This window comes from Olea europaea, chromosome 2, assembly GCF_002742605.1.
Source record: "Olea europaea var. sylvestris chromosome 2, O_europaea_v1, whole genome shotgun sequence".
NCBI lineage: Eukaryota > Viridiplantae > Streptophyta > Magnoliopsida > Lamiales > Oleaceae > Olea > Olea europaea.
The window spans coordinates 11,646,544-11,668,301 of NC_036238.1; the positions used below are offsets into that span (position 1 = coordinate 11,646,544).

General features: G+C 34.5%; 2 protein-coding genes across 3 annotated transcripts; both read right to left on the reverse strand.

Annotated features, from left to right (window-relative positions):
* Window positions 1-347: 347 nt before the first annotated feature.
* On the reverse strand, window positions 348-13,328 carry LOC111410935 (U1 small nuclear ribonucleoprotein 70 kDa). Of its 2 annotated transcripts, XM_023041531.1 has the most exons (10): window positions 13,138-13,327; window positions 10,337-10,435; window positions 9,741-10,174; window positions 9,248-9,314; window positions 9,059-9,112; window positions 3,280-3,348; window positions 3,089-3,154; window positions 2,923-2,991; window positions 1,537-1,635; window positions 348-865 (listed from the first exon to the last, which is right to left on the reverse strand). In XM_023041531.1, the coding sequence occupies exons 1-9, from the start codon at window positions 13,246-13,248 to the stop codon at window positions 1,564-1,566; spliced, it is 1,041 nt and encodes a 346-aa protein (XP_022897299.1). In that variant the 5' UTR covers window positions 13,249-13,327; the 3' UTR covers window positions 348-865; window positions 1,537-1,563. The 2 variants fall into 2 exon arrangements, 1 of the variants encoding a protein (XP_022897299.1); XR_002705789.1 differs by lacking the exon at window positions 348-865 and having other exon boundaries at window positions 1,324-1,635; window positions 3,089-3,173; window positions 13,138-13,328.
* Window positions 13,329-15,875: 2,547 nt separating this feature from the next.
* Window positions 15,876-19,802, reverse strand: LOC111410949 (SPX domain-containing protein 1-like). Its single transcript, XM_023041542.1, has 4 exons — window positions 19,662-19,802; window positions 19,248-19,567; window positions 16,994-17,120; window positions 15,876-16,509 (listed from the first exon to the last, which is right to left on the reverse strand). Exons 2-4 carry the CDS (start codon window positions 19,560-19,562, stop codon window positions 16,073-16,075), a joined length of 879 nt encoding a protein of 292 aa, XP_022897310.1. The 5' UTR covers window positions 19,563-19,567; window positions 19,662-19,802; the 3' UTR covers window positions 15,876-16,072.
* Between the last annotated feature and the right edge of the window lie 1,956 nt (window positions 19,803-21,758).

Genomic DNA, 21,758 nt, shown 5'->3' on the forward strand with positions numbered 1-21,758 from the left:
TTTTTAATACTCATTTTAATCACATATTTTTTATTAAAATAAATTTACACGTAAATCGATTTTTTCTTATTTTTTAACAATACATTGACCAAAAATTACTATTCAAAATACATTTTTTCCCCTGAATCAAGGACTTAATTTATATGCGTTCCATCATGCCTCGTATCAATTTTCCGCGGCACGTGACGTGCTTCATTTTAGCATTATTTCGCTAACCAGTCATCTTTTTTGTAAGTCAATAGGCAGATATAAATGAAGTGACCCAATACCAATCGAAACTAAAAGTGTTTATAATATGAATACTCACTAAAAATTAGGTGATCACTAATATTTTTATCTCTGTAAGAGACTGAAATTTGGACGATGCTTCACTTACAAGTGGGCATTTTACAGGGCTTGGCCAGGGCACACACAAAGACAGGGCCCACACAATTTTTTTTAATGTAGGTCAATCCCACCGACCTGCCAGATACAGTGAGGGGGCCTGTAAACCCCTTATAGAAGTAATAGAACAGTGCCCTATACACAAGACATTGTTGCTGAAATTTTGGATCAAATTCAAATATGATCAATTGCAAAGTGAATAAAGACACTGGAATAGACTTCAGTACGTGCAATGCTACTCATTTTGATCATAGCCTTTTGAAACTCAAAATCAAATCAAACTTCAAGCAACCATGTTTCCCGCATGATTATCCACAATTCGAGGTGATGAAGAATCTCCCCAAAGCCTCTGATCTGATTCCAGAATTTCATTTCCATCCCTTACATTCTTGAAGAAGCTTATGTTGAATTTGGACTGGCTGTCTTCGTCTAGAGCTACCCTTTTTGAGCAACCTCCGCCTTTAGGAGAAGTAGATCGTAACTGTGCCAAGTATACTTGGTTAATGCTGTGTTGAATTCCTAGTACTTGTGGTGGAAAAGTTTTATAAACCGACGATATTGGAAGAAACAACAGTTCAGTCAGCCAACAATATGTGCCCATGCAACTTTTGGTCTTTGAATTGAAGATGATTTTCAGTTTAGTGCAAGATTTGCACCAAAATGAACCCACAAGCTCGACTCAGCCGACGAGCTCGTGATTTTTTTTTTTTTTTTTTTTTAAATTTTCACAACTTTGTCACTTTATTGAAGAGCCCACAGGCTGAGCAAGCTCGGCTTGGGCTCGTATGTAAAAATACGAGCCCGAGCTGCTGCGAGACTCATTTTCGTGAGCCGAGCGGCCGGGTCTGCCATCCCTCACTGAAATTAAGTTTAAGCAAAAATAATTTATAAAAAATAATCGACGTGTCCATCTTTCTAGGACTGAAAAAAAAAAGATAATGACCAATGATTTGGCTGTTTCATATGATCAAACGTCCATTTGAGCAAGAATTTCAATTTCTTTGACACATTACATTACCATACATCTAACCCAAAATAAGTATGCTAGTTACGTGATACTGTACAAGTTTAAAAAAACTTTTTTGAGCATCTTTGAGTAATTAAACAGGCCTAAAATTATGCGAATAACGGGCAATAAATATGCAAAACAACCTTGAGTTCAAAGTAAAGGCCTGCCATTTATGGGGACTCATCAGTTACACCTACTCTGTCACCATGTTCCAAATCCATCCTCGTCTTATCTATCAGCATCTGCAAGGAATAACTTTGATTAATTGTTTAATACAGCACAACGTCAAAATAAGTTCACATAAATTAAGCCAAATGCAGAAAATGACATTTTCGTATTCTATTTCCGCTCTATGAGCGCAATCACAGTTCTTATCATCATCAAAATGTGTGGAATCTCCTGGAGAGCTGTTTTATATCGTATACAATAAGAATTCAGGTGTTCATAAAAACTTTAACTCAAGTGTCGGCAAATTATGAAATCATATATCATTGTCAAGGCAACATTTCTCTCAAGCTTAAGACTGGTAGCTTTTATTTCGTTGAAAAAGAAATGTGTCAGCTCCTTCACTTGCCATCTAATGACCAACAACAGTATGGTAACAACAATTAGACAACACGTGTAAATTATTTTATTAAGAGAATGTATGGTTAAAAATAAGTTTGGATAAAAATGAGTTTTGAAATAATGTTGTTTTTCAAAAGAAGATAGCTATATTCCTATGGGATCGTTTAGGCCATGAAAGATGCTATTTTAATTTTAACAGAGTTATCCATTTGTACCAAAATCAATACGATGATCAATTAGAACCTTTTTAGATGAAATTTAACAAAGAAATAAGCTCTTCATGAGGGCTGATTTCTATTTTAAGCTAGATGCTATTTTGGAAAAAATGCTAGCATGGAAGAGAGCATGACTGCAGTATGTATACCTATTGCAGTAGGCATATCATGAACAGCCCGCAATGAAATTTTCTTGTGATCTTTTAGTAAAAATGTTTATGACATAACTTTTCATCAAGTACAATATTTATATATATTTGTAACCTTTAACTGCATAGTTTTATGCAAAATAGTTTGGATTGATAAATAGAAAGCCATATCTTTATCCCAAAAATAACAACTCTTATTTAAAGGGAACTTACAGAAGCTGACATTGAGAAATTTCATATTTGGACTAAATTAGATAAGCCCATGTTCGGTTATGATTAAAAATCTGATTTTAATTAAAATAGAAGTCAAATAATCAATATTAACCACATCTTTCATATGTCCCACAACTTTTCAACCACATATTTCAAAAACTTCTATCACAATCTACTAAAAAAATCTAATTTGAATCCCCACCAAACATCCTCTAAAAGTTCATCTTCAGATAGGTCTTTATTTTCATCTGTAAAATAACTAAGAAACTGATTGGTGAGGAAAGACAAATCAAGAGAGATCATGCATTAACAGTACAACAAATATTACAGAAGGTTTGACTCAATTGATGCAAAATTGACCAAATAAAGATGTGGATAGGCTAACCTGGAATTCCTGTTCAGAGGTTTTGAGCCTGTCATCATAATCCTTCACTTGCAGATAACATTTATGCAACTGCACAAATTTCATAGAACATGATAACCATCTTAAAGAAACTTCGAGTTATACACATATACTCCGAAACAGCAAACCGAATATTCATTACAATTACCTTGGTTAATTGTAACCGATGATATAATGTGGTCTTTTTTGCAGCGAGCAGTGAATCCTCCAATTTCTAAAGTCACCAAACCATTCTAATCAGGAAAGGCAAATGTAAAGAGAAATCTGTTTGTGAGCACAAAAAGCCAAGAAATGGAGTACTTCCTAACTATAAAACCACCAATTGTAATGAATCACAACCTGGGATTTTTCTCGTAACTTAGAAATAAATTCTTCCTTCTCTGCTGCCACCTCTTCCATTCGAGATATCTGGATCAATAAATTAAATGTTAGATCCTAGAGTTGTCACCTGAGCTTTAATCTAAGTATTATGAGAACAAAAGACAGCTCACTGACATGAGGTCTACAGCTATTTTAGCATGTAGTCTAGATTTCCAATAACTAGAATGAAAAAATTTCAAGAATACGGAAATCAAATTATTCATACTATATGACAAATGCTCAGGCCATTGTATCCCTGCTACACTTTCGAGTAACGAGAGAATGTACACTAGTGTAAGGGCATGTCATGTGTATGGGCGTGAATATTTAGTTAAATCTTAAGTTGAAAGTATTGATTATTTTGAGATGCACTTAAGGATGACAGAAGCTTAAAATATGCTTTTGAAATTCGGGTTCAAGCAACTGATATCAATTTTTGCAGTAAAGGTATGGTAATTTTTCTTCAAAAGGTCCAACTGAATTTTGGCAACATCCAAATGTTAAGAAACAGTAGTAGTAATTTAAATTTGTGAATATACAGTTAACCTTTAATCTTAATTTATAGGAAAAAGTGATAATTTATAATGGAAACTGTTGAAGATTCCGGAATATTAAGGATTGGGTGATTTATTTGTTTCCATATATATATATATATATTCTTTCTTCAGTTGTAGATTTAACATATATGTAATCTTTGCTATGTATTTTATCCCTATAAAAGGGGCTGTACACAAGGGGAATAACATTGAATTGCTCTCTCATTATTTTGGTGTTTAACTTCTACCTCTCGGGGCTGTACACGAGGGGAATAACATTGAATTGCTCTCTCATTATTTTGGTCTTTATCTTCTACCTCTCTCCCCGGTTTCATGGTATCAGAGCCGTGGGTTACTTAGGTAGGTGGAATGGAAAAGACTACCATGACAGGTGCATGCCGAGGAGGATTCGAGGAACTCCACCACAATCTCCGAACCTTTCTCTACAAGTGCACCCAACACTTCAAATTATCAACCCTGAACTCATGGTAATTCATGGTCGACGGCGTCTTGGGTACGTCATTGGAACTACAAAAAGACCATATGAAGATGATCCAACCTATCCTACTTGGGATGCACACAACTCCATGGTAATGGCATGGATAGTTAATTCAATGGAGGAAGGTATTAGGGAGTCTTACCTTATATTACTCGACTGCAAAGGAGCTCTGGGATGCACTTACGATGGCTTTTTCAGACCTGGAGAACTCTGCTCAATTGTTTGAGCTTCGAAACAAGGCCAAAAATCTGCACCAAGGGGAACTCGATGTCACACAGTATTATAATGCACTGCAACGGCTCTGGCGAGTAATCGATACGTTTGTCCAGATTGATTGGGATATACCAAAAGATGCCGAAAAGTATAAGAAGCAGGTTGAAAAGGAGAGAATCTTTGATTTCTTGGCTGGATTAGTCCCCAAATTGGACGAAGTTAGAGGCAGATTGCTGGGCATGAAGCCAACTCCGATAATTGATGAATTTTTTGCAGAAGTACGCAAGGAGGCTAGCCGACGACATGTCATGCTTGGAGACTCTAAGCAATCTTCACTGGAGAATTCGACCTTGCAGCTAGCTGACAAGAGGCATCACAAGGGACCAAAAAGAGCAATTCTTTGTGCGAACATTTCAAGAGGTCGAACCACTCAATTGACCGGTGCTGGGTCTTACACGGCAGGCCACCAAAGAGAAAGCAAGGGTTCAGACTCACCGAGAAGATGTCCAAATGTGTAACCCTTCTGGTCTCTAGAGTTTTGTCGAATCACCGTCGGTTGCAACACAGCCAGATAACGTCTCTCTTCCTTACGCGAGAACAACTAGAGCAATTATATGAAAACCTTACCCCTTAGTTTGACTGCTGAGAGAGGTAATTTTATAATGGCATTAACCAGCACAGGTAATGTAAATCAATGGGTTATCGACTTAGTTGCCACAAATCACATGACGGGGTATAAAAAATTATTCTTATTCTCCATGCTCAAGACATTTTAAAGTAAAAATAGCTGATGGGTCACTCTCACTGGTGGCTGGAATTGGAACTATTAGACTCACCCCAAATATCGAATTAAAATATGTGTTGCATATCCCAAATTTATCTTGCAATCTCCTTTCTATTAGCAAGTTAATAAAAGATTTGCATTGTAAAGTCAACTTTACTGAGTCGTTGTGTATCTTTCAAGACCTAACTTCGAGGAAGAGGATTGGCAATGCTAAAGAACATGAGGGATTATACTACTTTCTGGAAGACACTTCTTGGAATAAACAAGTTGCGAGTCTATCCCTAGAGAACAACAAATAATGTTGTGGCATCATCGTTTAGGTCACCCTAATTTTTCATATCCTAAATATTTATTTCCATCATTGTTTCGTAATAAGATATGTTTCAGTATGATATTTGCCAATTAGCTAAACATGCCCGCTCTTCATTTCAATTTGTTGATTATAAATCCTCATCACCTTTCACTTTAATTCATAGTGATTTGTGGGCCCATCTAGGGTTACGAGTATTACGGGTAAATATTGGTTTATAACTTTTACAGATGATCATACGAGGGTATGTTAGGTATACCTCTTAAAAGATAAGTCTGAAACTGCACAAACCTTTAAAAACTTTTATTCTATGAAACAAACCCAATTTGATGCAAAGATAAAAGTCCTTCCAATTGATAACTGCGAGAATACTTCAATCAAGTTTTGGGAAATTCCTCACTGAGAAAGGTATCTTACACCAAAGCTCTAGTGTTATTACCTCCCAATAGAATGGAATTGCAGAAAAGAAAAATCGCCACCTCCTCGAAACTGCTAGAGCCCTTATGTTTACTAGTAGGTTCCTAAATCCTTTTGTTGAGATGCAGTTCTCATTGCATGTTACCTTATAAACAGAATGCCTACTAGAATGCATAATTTCACCCCTCCATTAATAGCTCCGTTGAATGCTTACCCACAAATTCGATCTCTATTCTCCATACCCTAAAAGGTGTTTGGTTTTACTGCCTTTACTCATGTCCATGATCATGAAAATACCAAGTTAAACCCTAAAGCTTGAAAATGTGTGTTCTTGGGGTGGTACTCATTCCAAAAAAGTTACAAGTGTTACTCCCCAGTTACTCGTAAATATTACACGTATATGGATGTTATGTTATTTGACTCTATTGTTACTCCCCAGTTACTCGTAAATATTACACGTCTATGGATGTTACGTTTTTTGAGTATCTTCCATATTTTTCCCAAAATTTCCCTCAAGGGAAGGAACATAACGTTGATGGAAACTTTTGGGAGTCGATACCACACATACTAGAGGTTCCTATATCACCCATCAAAGAATCAAAACATCCCATACCAAACGAAACTTCTTCCACTAATCACTCCACTTTTCGATGATTCACAACGTGTTGATTCTCTTGTTCAGCCAAGTTTAACGATAGGGGGAGACAAAGAACTTGCAACTACACCTGAGCTACGTGTTTATTCCAAGAGGAAAAATCCCGGAAATGTAGAACACCTCACAGTTCAACCTCAAAACCAAGAATCTGATCCGAATTCAGGTAATTCCTCTACCCTGCAAAATGACTCTACTAATGATTTAGATATTCCTATTGCACTCAGAAAGGGAGTTAGATTGTGTACAAAACACCCTATCTCAAACTTCATAGGGTACAGTCATCTCTCTAATTCAGTTCAAGCTCTGGCTACAAACCTGTCACTCATTAAAGTACCAACTACTATACATGAAGCCTTGTCGATTCCAGAATGAAGAAAGGCAGTTGAGGAAGAGATGGGAGCCTCTAATAAGAATAGGACATGGCAAATTGTGGGAAGCCTAAGAATAAGTCAACTGTGGGGTGCAAATGGGCACTCTCTGTTAAGTACAAGTCAGATGGTTCGGTGGAGCGCTATAAAGCTAGATTAGTGGCAAGGGAATATTCTCAAACATATGGAGTAGACTATCAGGAAACTTTTGCTTCGGTTGCGAAATTAAACACAGTAAGAGTTCTCCTGACACTAGCAACAAACCTAGATTGGAAACTCCAACAACTAGATGAAAAAAATGCTTTCCTGAATGGTGACTTGGAAGAAGAAGTGTATATGGAACTCCCTCCTGGGTTTGATGCAACTATGATCCAGGGAAAGGTCTGTAAACTGAACAAATCCCTATATGGGCTAAAGCAATCCCTACGAGCCTGGTTTGAACAGTTCATGAAGGCTGTGTGTTAGCATGGATATAAGCAAGCTCAATCTGATCATACTCCGTTCTACAGGAACTCAGTCGAAAAATATCTATTCTAATTTTTATGTGGATGATATAGTTTCGACAAACAATAACTATGAAGAAATGGAGAGGCTAAAGAAAGCTCTTTCTACTGAGTTCGAAATAAAAGACTTAGGCCCCTTACAGTACTTTCTTTGCCTAGAGGTTGCAAGAAATAGGAGTGGAATTTCCATTTCACAAAGAAAATATGTCTTTGATCTCTTAAAGGAAACTGGTATGTTAGGGAGTAAACCAGCAGATGTCTCTATAAACCCCAATCATAAACTAGGGGACGGCTTAGGAAGTACATCGGTTGTAAAGGAAGATATCAGCGCCTTGTAGGAAAGCTAATTTACCTGTCACACACCAGGCCTAACATTGCTTTTGCAGTTAGCGTTGTAAGCTAATTCATGCATGCTCCATTTAATGAGCATATGGAGGCTGTCTACCAAATCTTGAGGTATCTTAAAGTGACTCTGGGACTTGGACTCTTCAGAAAAATTTCGAAAGATCTATTGAAACATTCACAGATGCTGATTGGGCAGGGTCAGTAATGGACAGATCTACAATCGGTTATTGTACTTTCGTATGGGGAAATCTAGTCACCTAGAAAAGTAAGAAACAACCAGTTGTAGCAAGAAGAAATGCTGAAACCGAATTTAGGACTTTGGCTTATGGAATATGTGAAATAATGTGGTTAAAGTTATTGTTGGAGGAACTTGGTATTCAGCAAAATGAACATATGAAAGTTTATTGTAATAACAAGGCAGCTATTGCAATGTCACACAATCCTGTTCATCATGACAAGACGAAACATGTTGAGGTAGATGACATTTTATCAAAGAAAAGATAGAAAATGGGACAATATGCATGGTGTATTTGCTTTCTTCTGAACAAGTTGCAGACTTATTGACCAAGGGGTTGTTTAAACCCATGTTTGAAAAAATAGAGGACAAGTTGGAATTGTTCAACTTATATCGCCCACCTTGAGGCGGAGTGTTGAAGATTCTGAATATTAAGGATTGGGTGATTTATTTGTTTCCATATGTATTAGTCTATCCTAGGCAATATATATATTCTTTCCTTAGTTGTAGATTTAACATATATGTAATCTTTGGTATGTATTTTATCCCTATAAAAGGGGCTGTACACGAGGGGAATAACATCAAATTGCAATCTCGTTATTTTGGCCTTTATCTTCTACCTCTCTCCCGGGTTTTCATAAACTAGACTTGATTTACAGTTGAACCACAATGATATATGCAAAACAATTGATGCATACCCACATCCTTGTCCAAGTGGTGTGTGTTTCTGACATGCTTACTACAATGCATTTAGGAGACTATACCATAACAAGGATATAACCAAAGCCCTCAACTCATTTCCACGACAGTTAGTTTTAAACTAAATAGTTTGTATTTTCGCAATAAAAAGCATTGCTCCTTGTCTGGTGCAAGGTTATAAACAGAAAATAGACCTTGTTATGAAGTTCTTCAAGCTCTTCACTTGCACTTGCTAGTTTATTTTCCACCTGAATATACACATACAAAAACAGTGACATGAGTACAAAAACACAATTCACAAAGGATGTCACAAAGTGAGACAGACAAATATATATACACACACACACACGCATGTATATGGGAACATTATATTGAGGTTGAACCTGATTGTGATCATCACCATCTGATTCCAAAGAAAACTCTCTATGCCCATGACCATCAATGCTAGATCTGCTTAGAATTATATTGTCAGAATTACATAGGCAGCAGTTAGCGCTCATACAAATAGAAAATAAATAATGTAATGAGAACAGAGCTCCAATTAAGTAGTAGTATATTAATGGATCTCAGATGCAACTATGTGGACAATGGAACAATTCTGCTGCTAGTTACGAGCAGGCAGATATACATAGAAATCCAAAACAGTTGATTCAATCACTCTATCAAGATTGCCCCAGAAAACAAAGACGAAAGAAAGAAAATGAATACATCTACAAACAAAAGCAAGAAATTAGACACTGAAACACTTCTGACTGAATATTATATCACTTCATAAGAACTATGAACAGGTTCAAGTAATCAAAACATAAATAAACAAATATATGAAACCAATTTTCATCATTATCATCAACAACAAGCCAAGGCGAAGAATATTACCCATTCAGCAAGTGGAGTTGTTCATAATTATCATTATCTTCAATATTGTGATGACTGTTATTCCTCCTTTCCTCAATACTATGATCCCTGTCTCTTTCCCTGTCCTGATCATTCTTCCTTTCAAGTTCCTGCTCATCTGCCATTTGTCTATTGCGTTCATGAAATCTATCTCCATCAACATATCGATCCCTAGCCCGATCATGACCATGTACACGATCATAGCCTCTCTCCCTATCTTGGTCAGAGTCTTGAGACCTTTCTCTACGTCCATCCCGATAACGATACGTATCATAACTTTGGTCTCTTTCTAGATATCTAACCCTATCTCGGTCAATACCCCTATCAGAATCACGTCGAACACTCTCACGATTGAAGTTTGATCTGCCGCCTCTGGTCTTCACTTCATTTACTCTCACAACTCGTCCATCAATAGTCTAATTAAGGGCTTCAATATGTTAAATACATAGAAGAAGACAGCTTGAAAATGTAGATGAGGAAATGGGGGAAGAAATATTTGCAGATAATTAAAGAGACAAAGTGTTGTCTAATCAGTTAGCTTCAGAGAATTGTCTAATCAGTTAGCTTCAGAGAAATACCCTGCCATCCATTTCCTTGATCGCATGCATTGCAGATCGAGGATTTCTAAAAGTGACAAAGCCATAGCATTTCCCCCCAATTGAACGGTCATTAATTATCTGCAAAATCAAACATGAAAACCATAATCATTAATCAGTCTTCATAAGACAATAATAAATGCAGGGAAGAATAGTCAGAGGCAAAGAACCAAAATTTGAAAACACATCGCACACATCACCAAATAAAGATAATCTTTCAATCAAAGAGAAACATAGCCATGCTCTTACTAGAAGTAACTGAAACTCAACTTAGAACTTCAAAACAGTATAAACTAACTCCTAGAAGTGCCAAACAAATGCTAAGGAAATACACAATAATAATGATAATCACCCCTTGAGTGCCAAAGGGGGAGTTTGTGAATATGATTCATGCATTAATAGAACACTGCTTTCTGCAATATATGGAAAATTCATCAATACTACTACTCCAATGACAAAAACATTATCAGTAACTATGCAGTGACAATTGATTTTGCTACTACTTCTTCGACTGACTTGTTACTCTTGTTGATGTAGCTTCACTTTGTTTTCTATTCAAAGCTTTGCCAACAGAGTTAGGGTTCAAGATTGCAGATCTAGTATCTCTTCTAGATCTTTATATACTAAAGTATTTAGCAAAAGAAATTAAATGAATAAATTAGTTAGCCTATGTAAACACCTGAACAATGTTGATATTATCATCTTCATCTAATTTCGGAAAAAGAGAAAGAGAGAAGCCTATAAAGATGATTCTTATTATCAAAACCATAATTGTGATAGTAATAAAATAAAAACAACACTGATGGAACAACTAAATTAAATGAACAGGCTAATGTAGTTATTCACACCTCTTGAAAAAAGTACCATGGGTGGCATTATAAAATTTCCTTAAAAGCTATCTTGTTTAAGCAATATCATGAGATCATATCTCTCTCTTTCTCTCTAAGCTTTGCCAACAGAGTTAGGGTTCAAGATTGCAGATCTAGTATCTCTTCTAGATCTTTATATACTAAAGTATTTAGCAAAAGAAATTAAATGAATAAATTAGTTAGCCTATGTAAACACCTGAACAATGTTGATATTATCATCTTCATCTAATTTCGGAAAAAGAGAAAGAGAGAAGCCTATAAAGATGATTCTTATTATCAAAACCATAATTGTGATAGTAATAAAATAAAAACAACACTGATGGAACAACTAAATTAAATGAACAGGCTAATGTAGTTATTCACACCTCTTGAAAAAAGTACCATGGGTGGCATTATAAAATTTCCTTAAAAGCTATCTTGTTTGAGCAATATCATGAGATCCTCTCTCTCTCTCTCTCTCTCTCTCTCTCTCTCTCAACATCTTAGAATTTTTTTTCCAAGAATTAAAGATAGCTATCAATATGTATCTTCTCAGATAATAAATCTGCAACAGAAACATCAAAATAAACATGACATTATCATGGTATACGCAATAGAAAAATCAATATGTGGAACCCATAGTTTAGGTCGGTATGTGCTGCTAAAAGAACAGAGAATTAAGCTAAGGGCATAGGGTCCATTTCTTTTGATTCTGATAAACTAATCAGTAGAATAATAATAGTCCATGAATCAAGAGCCAATAAGAACCCTCTCCGTCCCCCCCTATTTTTCTTCTCCGCAATTCTCTTTCACACAAATAAAGTGACAGGCCAAGAACCAGTGGTGCAACACTTGAATTACATGAAAAGTTGATGGCAAGTAGCTGATGAATGATTTTACAATAAATCATTTGATACTAAACACAAGTCAGGAATCAGAAAAAATGTTGTTAATGAAGGATGTATTTCATTTTTCTCTAAAGAAAGCCGACTTGAATTAAATATTAAATAATGCCCCTAAGAATGGTAGGGATCATTATTGTATGGATCTAAGCATTTCCTAAAATTAACAATGATGACAATATTGACAAATAACAACAATGAATGAATATGAGCCCTTCAGCATATGATGCTCCTCACCCACAGAACCACTTCATTTAGAAGCTTAAGTTAGCATAGGAAAACATTTACTAATTTAGATTTAGTTTTTAACATGTCACATCACATGCAAGCCAAATTACCTTTGATCAAAGACCTAACACATGCATAATTTTCATTAATTGTTCCCTGTAAGGCCTGAATCCTGTACTTTACTCATCTTGATACCATATTAAACCATCATCTCGTCTGATTCCTAAAGTATCAAAAAAGTGACACATATATAATTAATTTTATTGTTCAACACACCCTTTCGCTTGCAACCAGATTCATTTCCCATCATTGCTCTTTCAGCTTCTTGAACTTTCGCCCCACAGATCTACATATTTCTCCAAACTGGTGTTTTTGTTGTATGTCCAACCCCAAAAACTCAAGTCTAGTATAATTTAACATATACTAAACCAAGAAGACGTAAGACCATCTTCAATCTTCAGCCATCAAAATCTTTATTTTTTTTTAAAGGAATATGACAATCACCTTAATGAACAGAGACTAAAATTTACTCAAGTGCGAAAAGAGTATTAACTAGGTAGTTTAGAAAGAAAAACAAATTCAGAATCAAAAGATGATTTCAGCCAAATAAAGGACTACCTTTTAAACTGTTCAGTTTAGTAATCACACAATAAGCATAGATCCAAGCTGTTCTCTAGTCTCTCGGAACGTATTTGAAATTAACGAAAAAAAAAATTGAGAAATGCGAACAAGAAAAACTCCAATCTAGTAGTCTCAATAAGCAAATATAAACTACAGATATATACAAGGAGAAGCACTGGTAGACCTTGACGGCAACGACGGCGCCGTATATATCGAAGATCCTGCGGAGGCTTTCTTCGGTGACGTCGTACGGAAGCCCGCCGACGTAGACGGAGGTGTTATCGTTTATCGTCATTTCTTCCACTAGCGAATCTTCTACAAAGCTAGATTAGATTATTATCGCCAGGGATTGAAAAGCTTCCGTACGGTTATAACTTATAAGTTGATAAAGCATAATTTATTTTTGAAAAGCGTTTTTTACGATTATAAGTTGGTTTAGCATCGTTTTCTTTTGACATGTTCGGTATTATTCACAATTTTTGTCTACTTTTTTTATAAAAGCATTTGGTACCTAACCTAAGTATATAATTTATAAAATTTTACTTAACGTATACTAAGAATAAAATAGTAGTCTCTCGTTTGGTGTGATTTGAAAATTGACAAAAAGTTAAACTAAAGTTAACAAATAATTTTAATTATAGAATTCATAATTTTTATTAACTTTTTAATCACATATTTTATTTTAAAATTTACTAAAGTCTAATTTTATTTTTTTTATTTACACCAAACATGGGCTAAGTTTAAAATCAGTATTTGTTATTAAAGAAAATTACAAATTTTAAATTACATTTTTTTTTTAATGAAACTCTCAAGTTAACAATTCCATTTTTTTTTTTTTTTTTTTGGGGAAACGAGGAGGAATTTCATCTTATTAATACATTGGAAAAGGAATACAATTCACATAAATACATGAATAAAGAAAAAGCAAAGGTTGCAAGCATGGGTGTTAAAGTTTTAGCTCCAAATTCAAAAAATATCACAATAATATATGATTGCTGATATTATGAAGATTTTGCTATTAATATAGGATATTGTGCAATTATTTTTTGGTAGAGTTTCTTTTTTTGTAATATATATTTTTTTTTATATCCAGGTATTCCAGTTTACACTAAACTAAATCCTGGACCCCCAAAACCCTTGCCCCTAGAACCTTGGATGGGGTAAATCGCGGGTTATGCCTCAACTGGATCACAGGTTTCTCCCACCGCCTGTACACTTCTGCGCACAAGAGATCCTCCTCCAAAGTGATTACTCCATATCAAATAAATCTGGCCGCAGGTTCCCACCAGGATTCGAACCTTCACCCTGCCGCTGAAAGCAAGACAAATGTTGATTGATCAACTAGTTGAGCTGTACCCCGGGGGCTTCTTTTTTTGTAATATTTGTCAATATAGTAGGAATTATATAAGGTTTCTTTGTAATATTCAATTTTTCTTGTAAAAGAGCTCTTTGAAAGCCATTTTGATACCACTTTCACTAAAAGCTTTTTTAATTCAAAAAATTATACAAATATTTTGCAAAGCAACTTCATAAATTCATAAGTAGCTTTTGACTTTTTAAAGATTTAATCAAATGAGTCCTTAATCTATCTATATTCTTTCAGGGAAAGCATAAGCGGTGGCTGGTGGAAGTTAATATTTAGGGCTAGTGGTGGGAATGTGGTTGGTTTTAGGTGTTGATCTGAAATATGGGTATGATGGGAGGGGGAAAACAGGATGATAGCTAGTAGAAGTTGAAATTTCGGGCCGCGATGGACATGTTGTAGCAATGGTGGCAGCAGTCACCAGTGGTGGGACGGGAGTAGTAGCGATAATGATAGGCTTGGGTAAGATGGAGGCATCAAAATATTTTGATTATTTTGTTTTCCATTTTGTCCATTGAGGGTATAATAGTCATTTAACACAAGTTTTGACTTTTTAACGTTCATCACGAAAGGACCACACTTGCACTAGTTTCAAATGTTGAGGACGTAGGGTACCACAAATTAAAGGTTCGTAACCTAGTTGTCTAGATTCAAAGTTCGGTATTCCAAATACAATTTACCCTTCTGTTTATCACAAACAATGTTAGGAATCTGCGGCAATCCAGTTCTAACCACATGTAATATTGTTTGTTGGAAATACTTGACATCAGTATGGTCTATTTCTCTAGGACACCCTAGTGGTTAAGATAGTTTATATGGTAAAACCATGCTTATTCGAGTAGGGTTTAAGTTATTGTATCTCATGTATCATAACTATGCCCCCGTTTGGCCCCCATTACGTGAAAAATTAATGGGTGGAATAGTATTTTTTTTGAAAAATGAGTGGTTAAAAAAGAAGGAAAAATTTTCGATTTACGCGTAATATTATTTTATGGAAGATTGTGTGATTGAAAATAGGAAAGAGAAAAATGAAATGTAATGTAATGTAAATTAATGGGGCTCAAACAGGTGCTATATATAGATATTGGAAAAAAATGCCTACAGGAAATTACTGCCTCTTGATCACAATCACACTATCCTTGATAGACAGAAGTCCGATGGTGGTGCAATATTTGTCATTGTAGGGCAGTTCAATGAAAGATGTGTTCCACGGGTCACTTTTTAGAAGAATCGATTAGTATGAACAAGATCCCACTTATAAGTGTCGTGCGGGCTTGATCTCATCACAATTTCGCTACTTGTACAGAAACTGTACATATTTGTCGATGGAAAATGAGATGACAGTTTTTTGATCCTTTATTTGAATGAATGATTGAGGGCCAAAAATTGCCGCCTCATTTCTGTCAACAAATATGTACAAAAATTCTGTACATGTAGCAATTTTTGTCTCATCAAACATCTACCCATATATATCTTAGTTATTTGCGTGCACTTATTGCAACGACTACTGCAGTCAAGCCAATCAAACCTACCTCCCTCCCTCCGGGCAGTAGAATGGAAGTTAAAGAAGATAACATTCAATGCCTTTATGACATCAAATTTTACACACAACTATAGAAATTGTATTTTAAGCATCTTACATCTATGTCAGGAGAAATTACATGCATAGAAAATGCACGATTAGAGAAACTAAAAACAGATCAAAATTCAAATTATACGGGGGGCAATGACAGGTATAGACCTCCATATAACTAGACTATTTAGCAACTTGTTCAACGACAGGTGATTTATTCCAAGCTTCCTCTAATCCACCAAGCTGCAATGGTGGCAACGAAAACATGCTAACAGTTGAGCTTCCACTACGAATCTCTTTCAAAGCTCGTAAAGCAGATATAGTACTTTTCATATACAGGCTCTCCATGAACTCGATCTCAGCAAGTTCTTTTGGGCCTTTTAGCAGAACTTCATTGTTGGTTGTGGAACTGGTTGAGGGTTCGTCTCCATCAGCTGCCTCAGTTTCAGGTGGTGTTTTGTTCACTGGAAACAGGCGGTCGAGCATTGTCTCACACTCTTTCACAAGCTTGTACAGTAAGTCAGTTGTAAAAAAAGGCTGTTGCACAACCTTCTGTATGAATGGCAGGCGAAGCAGAGCACCAGTTCTTTTGTCATACTTCTTCAATATTTTGGCCAGTCCTGTTAAGCACAAAGTGATAAAGACTAAATCTTAATATTGTTTCATGTGGACCATAGTCTAAGACATTGTAAGTAAAAATTTATAAATAATAATTTTAAGGGCATTATATGAACCAACTTCTCCAGCAAAAGGCTGGTATAAGCCTTATTTATTATCGACAGACTTCTCTATAACACATCGAGATGTAAATGATTAGGACTGTGTTGGCTATGAACAAATTCTATTAATCTTACTTTTATCCATCTAGATTACAGTATTGATGCCACAAGGGATAATTCAATGAATTTTTCAGACAAGACGTATCTAAAACAGAGGAAAGCATGATATGGAAGTTTTGATTTGTTGATATTCTAACTCAATAATTATATAGCAGGAATTCAACAGTCAAGAAATTCATAGTTCTAAAGCTGTCTAATGTGAAGGCAAAAAACAGAAGTAATTAGATTACAGAGTTAACTCGAAAAATGTAAAAGTTTTTTTTACCTGTATAATTAAGAGCACTGTAATTCTCCAACAAAACCATCTCCCCATGAAAGTCGACAATTTCTTTCCATATTTTGATCGTCTCATCGTTCTGGTCCTTGGCCTTAGCCACCCGATCTTGCAATTCCTTTACACCAAATAATGTAAAAATACGTAAGTTCACTACCAGAACCAAATATTCACTCGCAATCTATAGTAAAGCATCTAATTGCAAAATAATAAGAACAGAATATAGTATTCAACACTAAGTGGAATATACAATTTCTTAAATCTGTTGTCCAATTGAGTCCAGTCACCATACGAAACATGCCTTAAATGCTAAAATAACAATGACAATTACAAGTATCCTGCTAAACAAATAGTGGAAATTTATATTGAACTATGCCCACATCATTGTTGTCGAGATGTAGGTAATTCAGCCAAAACAAAAAAAGAAAGTGAAATGTCAATAAAATGAATTGAGTTTTATCATATCTACTGTTGAATAAACCATAAAAATCAGGTAAAAGAAAATGGATGGTCATTCTATTTTGCCCTGTGTTCACATATATATTTTTTAACCCTTAAACTTAGAGCATCTCCAAGAAACTCTCTAAATACAAAATACTCTTTATTTTAAAGAGTAAATTAAGAGTGGACAAAATGTCTCAACAAAACTAGACTAAATCAAAATCGAACCCAACCAAGCGGTTTGGTTCAATTCTACAAAAAGTTTAATGATTTTGATTCTTCGAACCGAGAACCATTTTGTTTTGGCTTTAATTTGATTATTGGAGACAGCCCATTAATTGGAGATAGCTCATTAATTGGTTCTGTGTCATTGGAGATATTTCATTAATTGTGTACACGCTAATTTTGTATTCATTGAATTTTTTTTTCTTTCACCCCTTTTCAATTTACACAGCGCTACAGCATGTCAACTCCCTATTTCATCACGTTAGTAGAGGAGAATTGTCAATCACTTAAAATGCCTTTAAACTATCTTTTCACCTTGATTATTTGATGAATTATTTGGGTTCTTCACATAGAGGAAAATTCAATAAGCATTCATGGATATAAATGGTTAAAGGTTTCCTGTAAAAGTGGAATGTAAACATTTTGCATAATTCATCATTTATTGTGGGGGTATGTCGTCAAAACAGCTACAATTAATTTAGGGCTTTTGTGGAGATAGGTGAGTACCATTTTTTATTTTTATTTTTTTTGATAGGTAATCATAATTTTATTAATTAAAAGAGATTACACGGGATGTGTACAATCACTTTAAACAAGAGAGAAACGTCATGAAATTAGGCAACCCTTCTATTGTTGTTATTTCATGTTGGGTTTTATTGCTTTAGGATATTTTCAATGCTTTATGGTGCAAGCTTGAAAATTTAAGTAGTTAATTCTAACCAAATGGTTCGGCTCCAATTTGATTCCATATCTTAAAAAAGTCATTTGATTCCATTATCAAAAGAATCATTAATTCATGATTCGGTTCGGTTCGGTTATCTTGGAACTAGAACTAAATGGAACCATGTACATCCCTAAAGTTAATGCATAAAAATAAGCTCTAAGAGATTCCATTTTAATTTTTAAAATAGAAGTGGTTTGGATTTCCAAAATTAGAGAGCCAAACTTACTCCATTCTCAATGTACAATGATTGCTTTAATAAGTCACAAAATTCAATACTCTAGTTCTTAAACTATTCAAAACACATTTAAATTGATTGCCTATTGATAAATAAAAAATTATATTAAATAAAATATAATGAGAAACCAATAAATATTTCTTGGAAAAAATAAAAATGAAGAGCCAAAATAGAAAGCATTGTTGAAGTGTATAAAAATTTCAACTCTCTAAATTTAAAGATGCTCTCAACAATGCATGAGATGCTTATAAAGAGTCTCTCGGATATGCTCTTAGTAGCATTAGACATATGGCTATTTGGCAGGCCTAAATATCTTTGCAAGTTCTGATATTACACATTAATGAGAAGGAAAGTAATAATTTCTTTAAGATCACAAAAATCGGATCCAGGATCCGAGAAAGAATTCCTAATTAAACTGTTGTCAAAACCTTTAAATGCAGTAAATTGCCCAAGTTGCAAAATTCTTGAAAGGGACAGAGCGATCCAACTCCAAAAGATTAGTAATAAACGCGTAGAATTCGTCGAAAATCAAATCAATTCAAATGAATACGAATTATTCCATCAAAAATGTAGCACCGCATAATTAAAGGTAAAAAAGAATATTCGTATAGCATAATTACCTTTACTCTGATGATGTATTCTTCCTCCTTCTCAACAAAGAAAGCGTTAAATTTCTCAAGTTCATCCTCCAATAACTTGACGAAATTTGCCTCCGCCTCCGTCATAACCACCCTTTCGCCACCACCATCGGCGGCCAATTCGTCGCCCACTTTCTGCCTCTTCTTGGCACTACCCTCTTCCCCAGCCGATGACGACGGCCCCTTCGCCTCTATCAGCTTGAGCTTCTTTTTGAGCTCCTTGTATGACAAAAACTTGTCCCTCCATTCAGGTAAAGTCTCATCAATTTGATTGCTCAAACTCTTTCCAAACTTCATACCGACTGAAATCCAAAGAAACGGAAAAATTAAAATTATGGGGTTGATTGAAAAACACAAAATTCAACAAATTGAAATTAAGGGTTTGGTCAGAATTACGAATTTGATTGAAAAACAGAAAATGAATGGATGGAGATGAAAGTGTGTAGAGGAAATGACGGAAAAGAAAGGCGAGGAGTGATATAACGGTAACTGAAGAGAGAGAATATGCGAGGGGTAGAGTGGGAATATTCTTCGTTAAAGAGGATATCTCTTGGTTTTATTCTCTTCAGGACAGAGACTTAGATTAATTTTTTATTCCTCTCTTTTCTTAATTATTATAGTTGACACTTGGCAATGAGGTTCATTTTGGCTTGGACTGGGACTGGACTTAAATAATTATTTCTCGAGATATTTATGTCCGGACCGGACCTAGTGAACCGGAGTTAGAAGTTAGGCTGGCTAAAAATATATAAATATGGATTTTTTAGTAGTAATTATGAAAATTGATTTTTTGATCGTTAGAAAGAATATTGAATCATATTTGTGAGTGAATAAATAAAAAATAACGGCTGAAATAATGAAATAACGATAAAAAAAAATGAATTTTTTGAGGTGAAAAATTACTACCAAATTTAAATATTGATTTTTATAATTCCATATGATATTTAATTATTTGAATCAACAAGATCAATATACTTCCTATTTCTATATCAATCATGAAATTATTTTTTTATTAGACACCTAACTTGTTTCTAATTTTAAGAAAAAAACATATGGCTAGTATTTTTTTTTTGTATGATATTTAATTATTTGATTCAACGGGATTAACATACTTCTTATTTCTATATCAATCATGAAATATTTTTCTATTAGACACCTTTTTTTTTCATTTTATGAAAAAAAAACATATGGCTATAATATAAAACACCGTCATATTCAACGGGATTAACATACTTCTTATTTCTATATCAATCATGAAATATTTTTCTATTAGACACCTTTTTTTTTTCATTTTACGAAAAAAAAAACATATGGCTATAATAAAAAACACCGTCATTTTCAATGGGATTAACATACTTCTTATTTCTATATCAATCATGAATTATTTTTCTATTAGACACCTTTTTTTTTTCATTTTACGAAAAAAAAAACATATGGCTATAATAAAAAACACCGTCATTTTCAATGGGATTAACATACTTCTTATTTCTATATCAATCATGAATTATTTTTCTATTAGACACCCTTTTTTTTTCATTTTACAGAAAATAACATATAGCTATAATAAAAAACACAGTCTCGTATGTGTGTGTGTGTACTTATGTATGTATGTGTGTGTGTGTGTATATATATATACACACACATACAAGTATGTATATGTATACATATACTTTTAAACATAATTTATTTACAAAGAATGTTTGTAAAATAGATCCACACATGATATTTATAGGAATCTAATTTAAAGAAAACGTAAACATTTCATAATCAATTAAAGATATTAAATCACCGACTTCTCCATGACATGTTGCATCTCTATCTAACATCATCCACGCCCCCCAAGCAAGTCAAATAAATCCGTAGATAGGGAATTAACCCATGAGTTTGAAACTCAATAGATGTCATTTGTGCATTTCGTTATCAAACTAGAAATTTCGTACTATTGATTCATACCGTTGTACGTAGATGGATTTCCGGCAAAATTCGATATCTATAGCATTATCATAACACGTAGAGCCGGAGAATAATCATTCAAACTATTGTAGTGCCGAAACATCGTACCCGAAGGTACCATTTCATTCAAACATTTACCAAAAATCATAATTTGAAACGAAGTAAACATTTGCACCTCTACCTACCTTGAATTTTCTTGGATATCAAAGAACAAATCTAGATTCAAAGTTCGGTATTCCAAATACAATTTACCCTTCTGTTTATCACAAACAATGTTAGGAATCTGCGGCAATCCAGTTCTAACCACATGTAATATTGTTTGTTGGAAATACTTGACATCAGTATGGTCTATTTCTCTAGGACACCCTAGTGGTTAAGATAGTTTATATGGTAAAACCATGCTTATTCGAGTAGGGTTTAAGTTATTGTATCTCATGTATCATGACTATGCCCCCGTTTGGCCCTCATTACGTGAAAAATTAATGGGTGGAATAGTATTTTTTTTGAAAAATGAGTGGTTAAAAAAGAAGGAAAAATTTT

What these genes read in the sequence shown, in the direction of transcription:
- LOC111410935 (XM_023041531.1), bottom strand. Translation starts at nt 13,248, where the DNA reads ATGACGATAAACGATAACACCTCCGTCTACGTCGGCGGGCTTCCGTAC. An exon ending in CAACTCCACTTGCTGAATGG is followed by an intron (nt 9,315 to 9,740) that starts GTAATATTCTTC and finishes AATTCTAAGCAG; the next exon opens with ATCTAGCATTGATGGTCATG. An exon ending in TTGAAGAACTTCATAACAAG is followed by an intron (nt 3,349 to 9,058) that starts GTCTATTTTCTG and finishes TTATTGATCCAG; the next exon opens with ATATCTCGAATGGAAGAGGT.
- LOC111410949 (XM_023041542.1), bottom strand. Translation starts at nt 19,562, where the DNA reads ATGAAGTTTGGAAAGAGTTTGAGCAATCAAATTGATGAGACTTTACCT. An exon ending in AATACATCATCAGAGTAAAG is followed by an intron (nt 17,121 to 19,247) that starts GTAATTATGCTA and finishes TTTGGTGTAAAG; the next exon opens with GAATTGCAAGATCGGGTGGC. An exon ending in CAGTGCTCTTAATTATACAG is followed by an intron (nt 16,510 to 16,993) that starts GTAAAAAAAACT and finishes TGTGCTTAACAG; the next exon opens with GACTGGCCAAAATATTGAAG.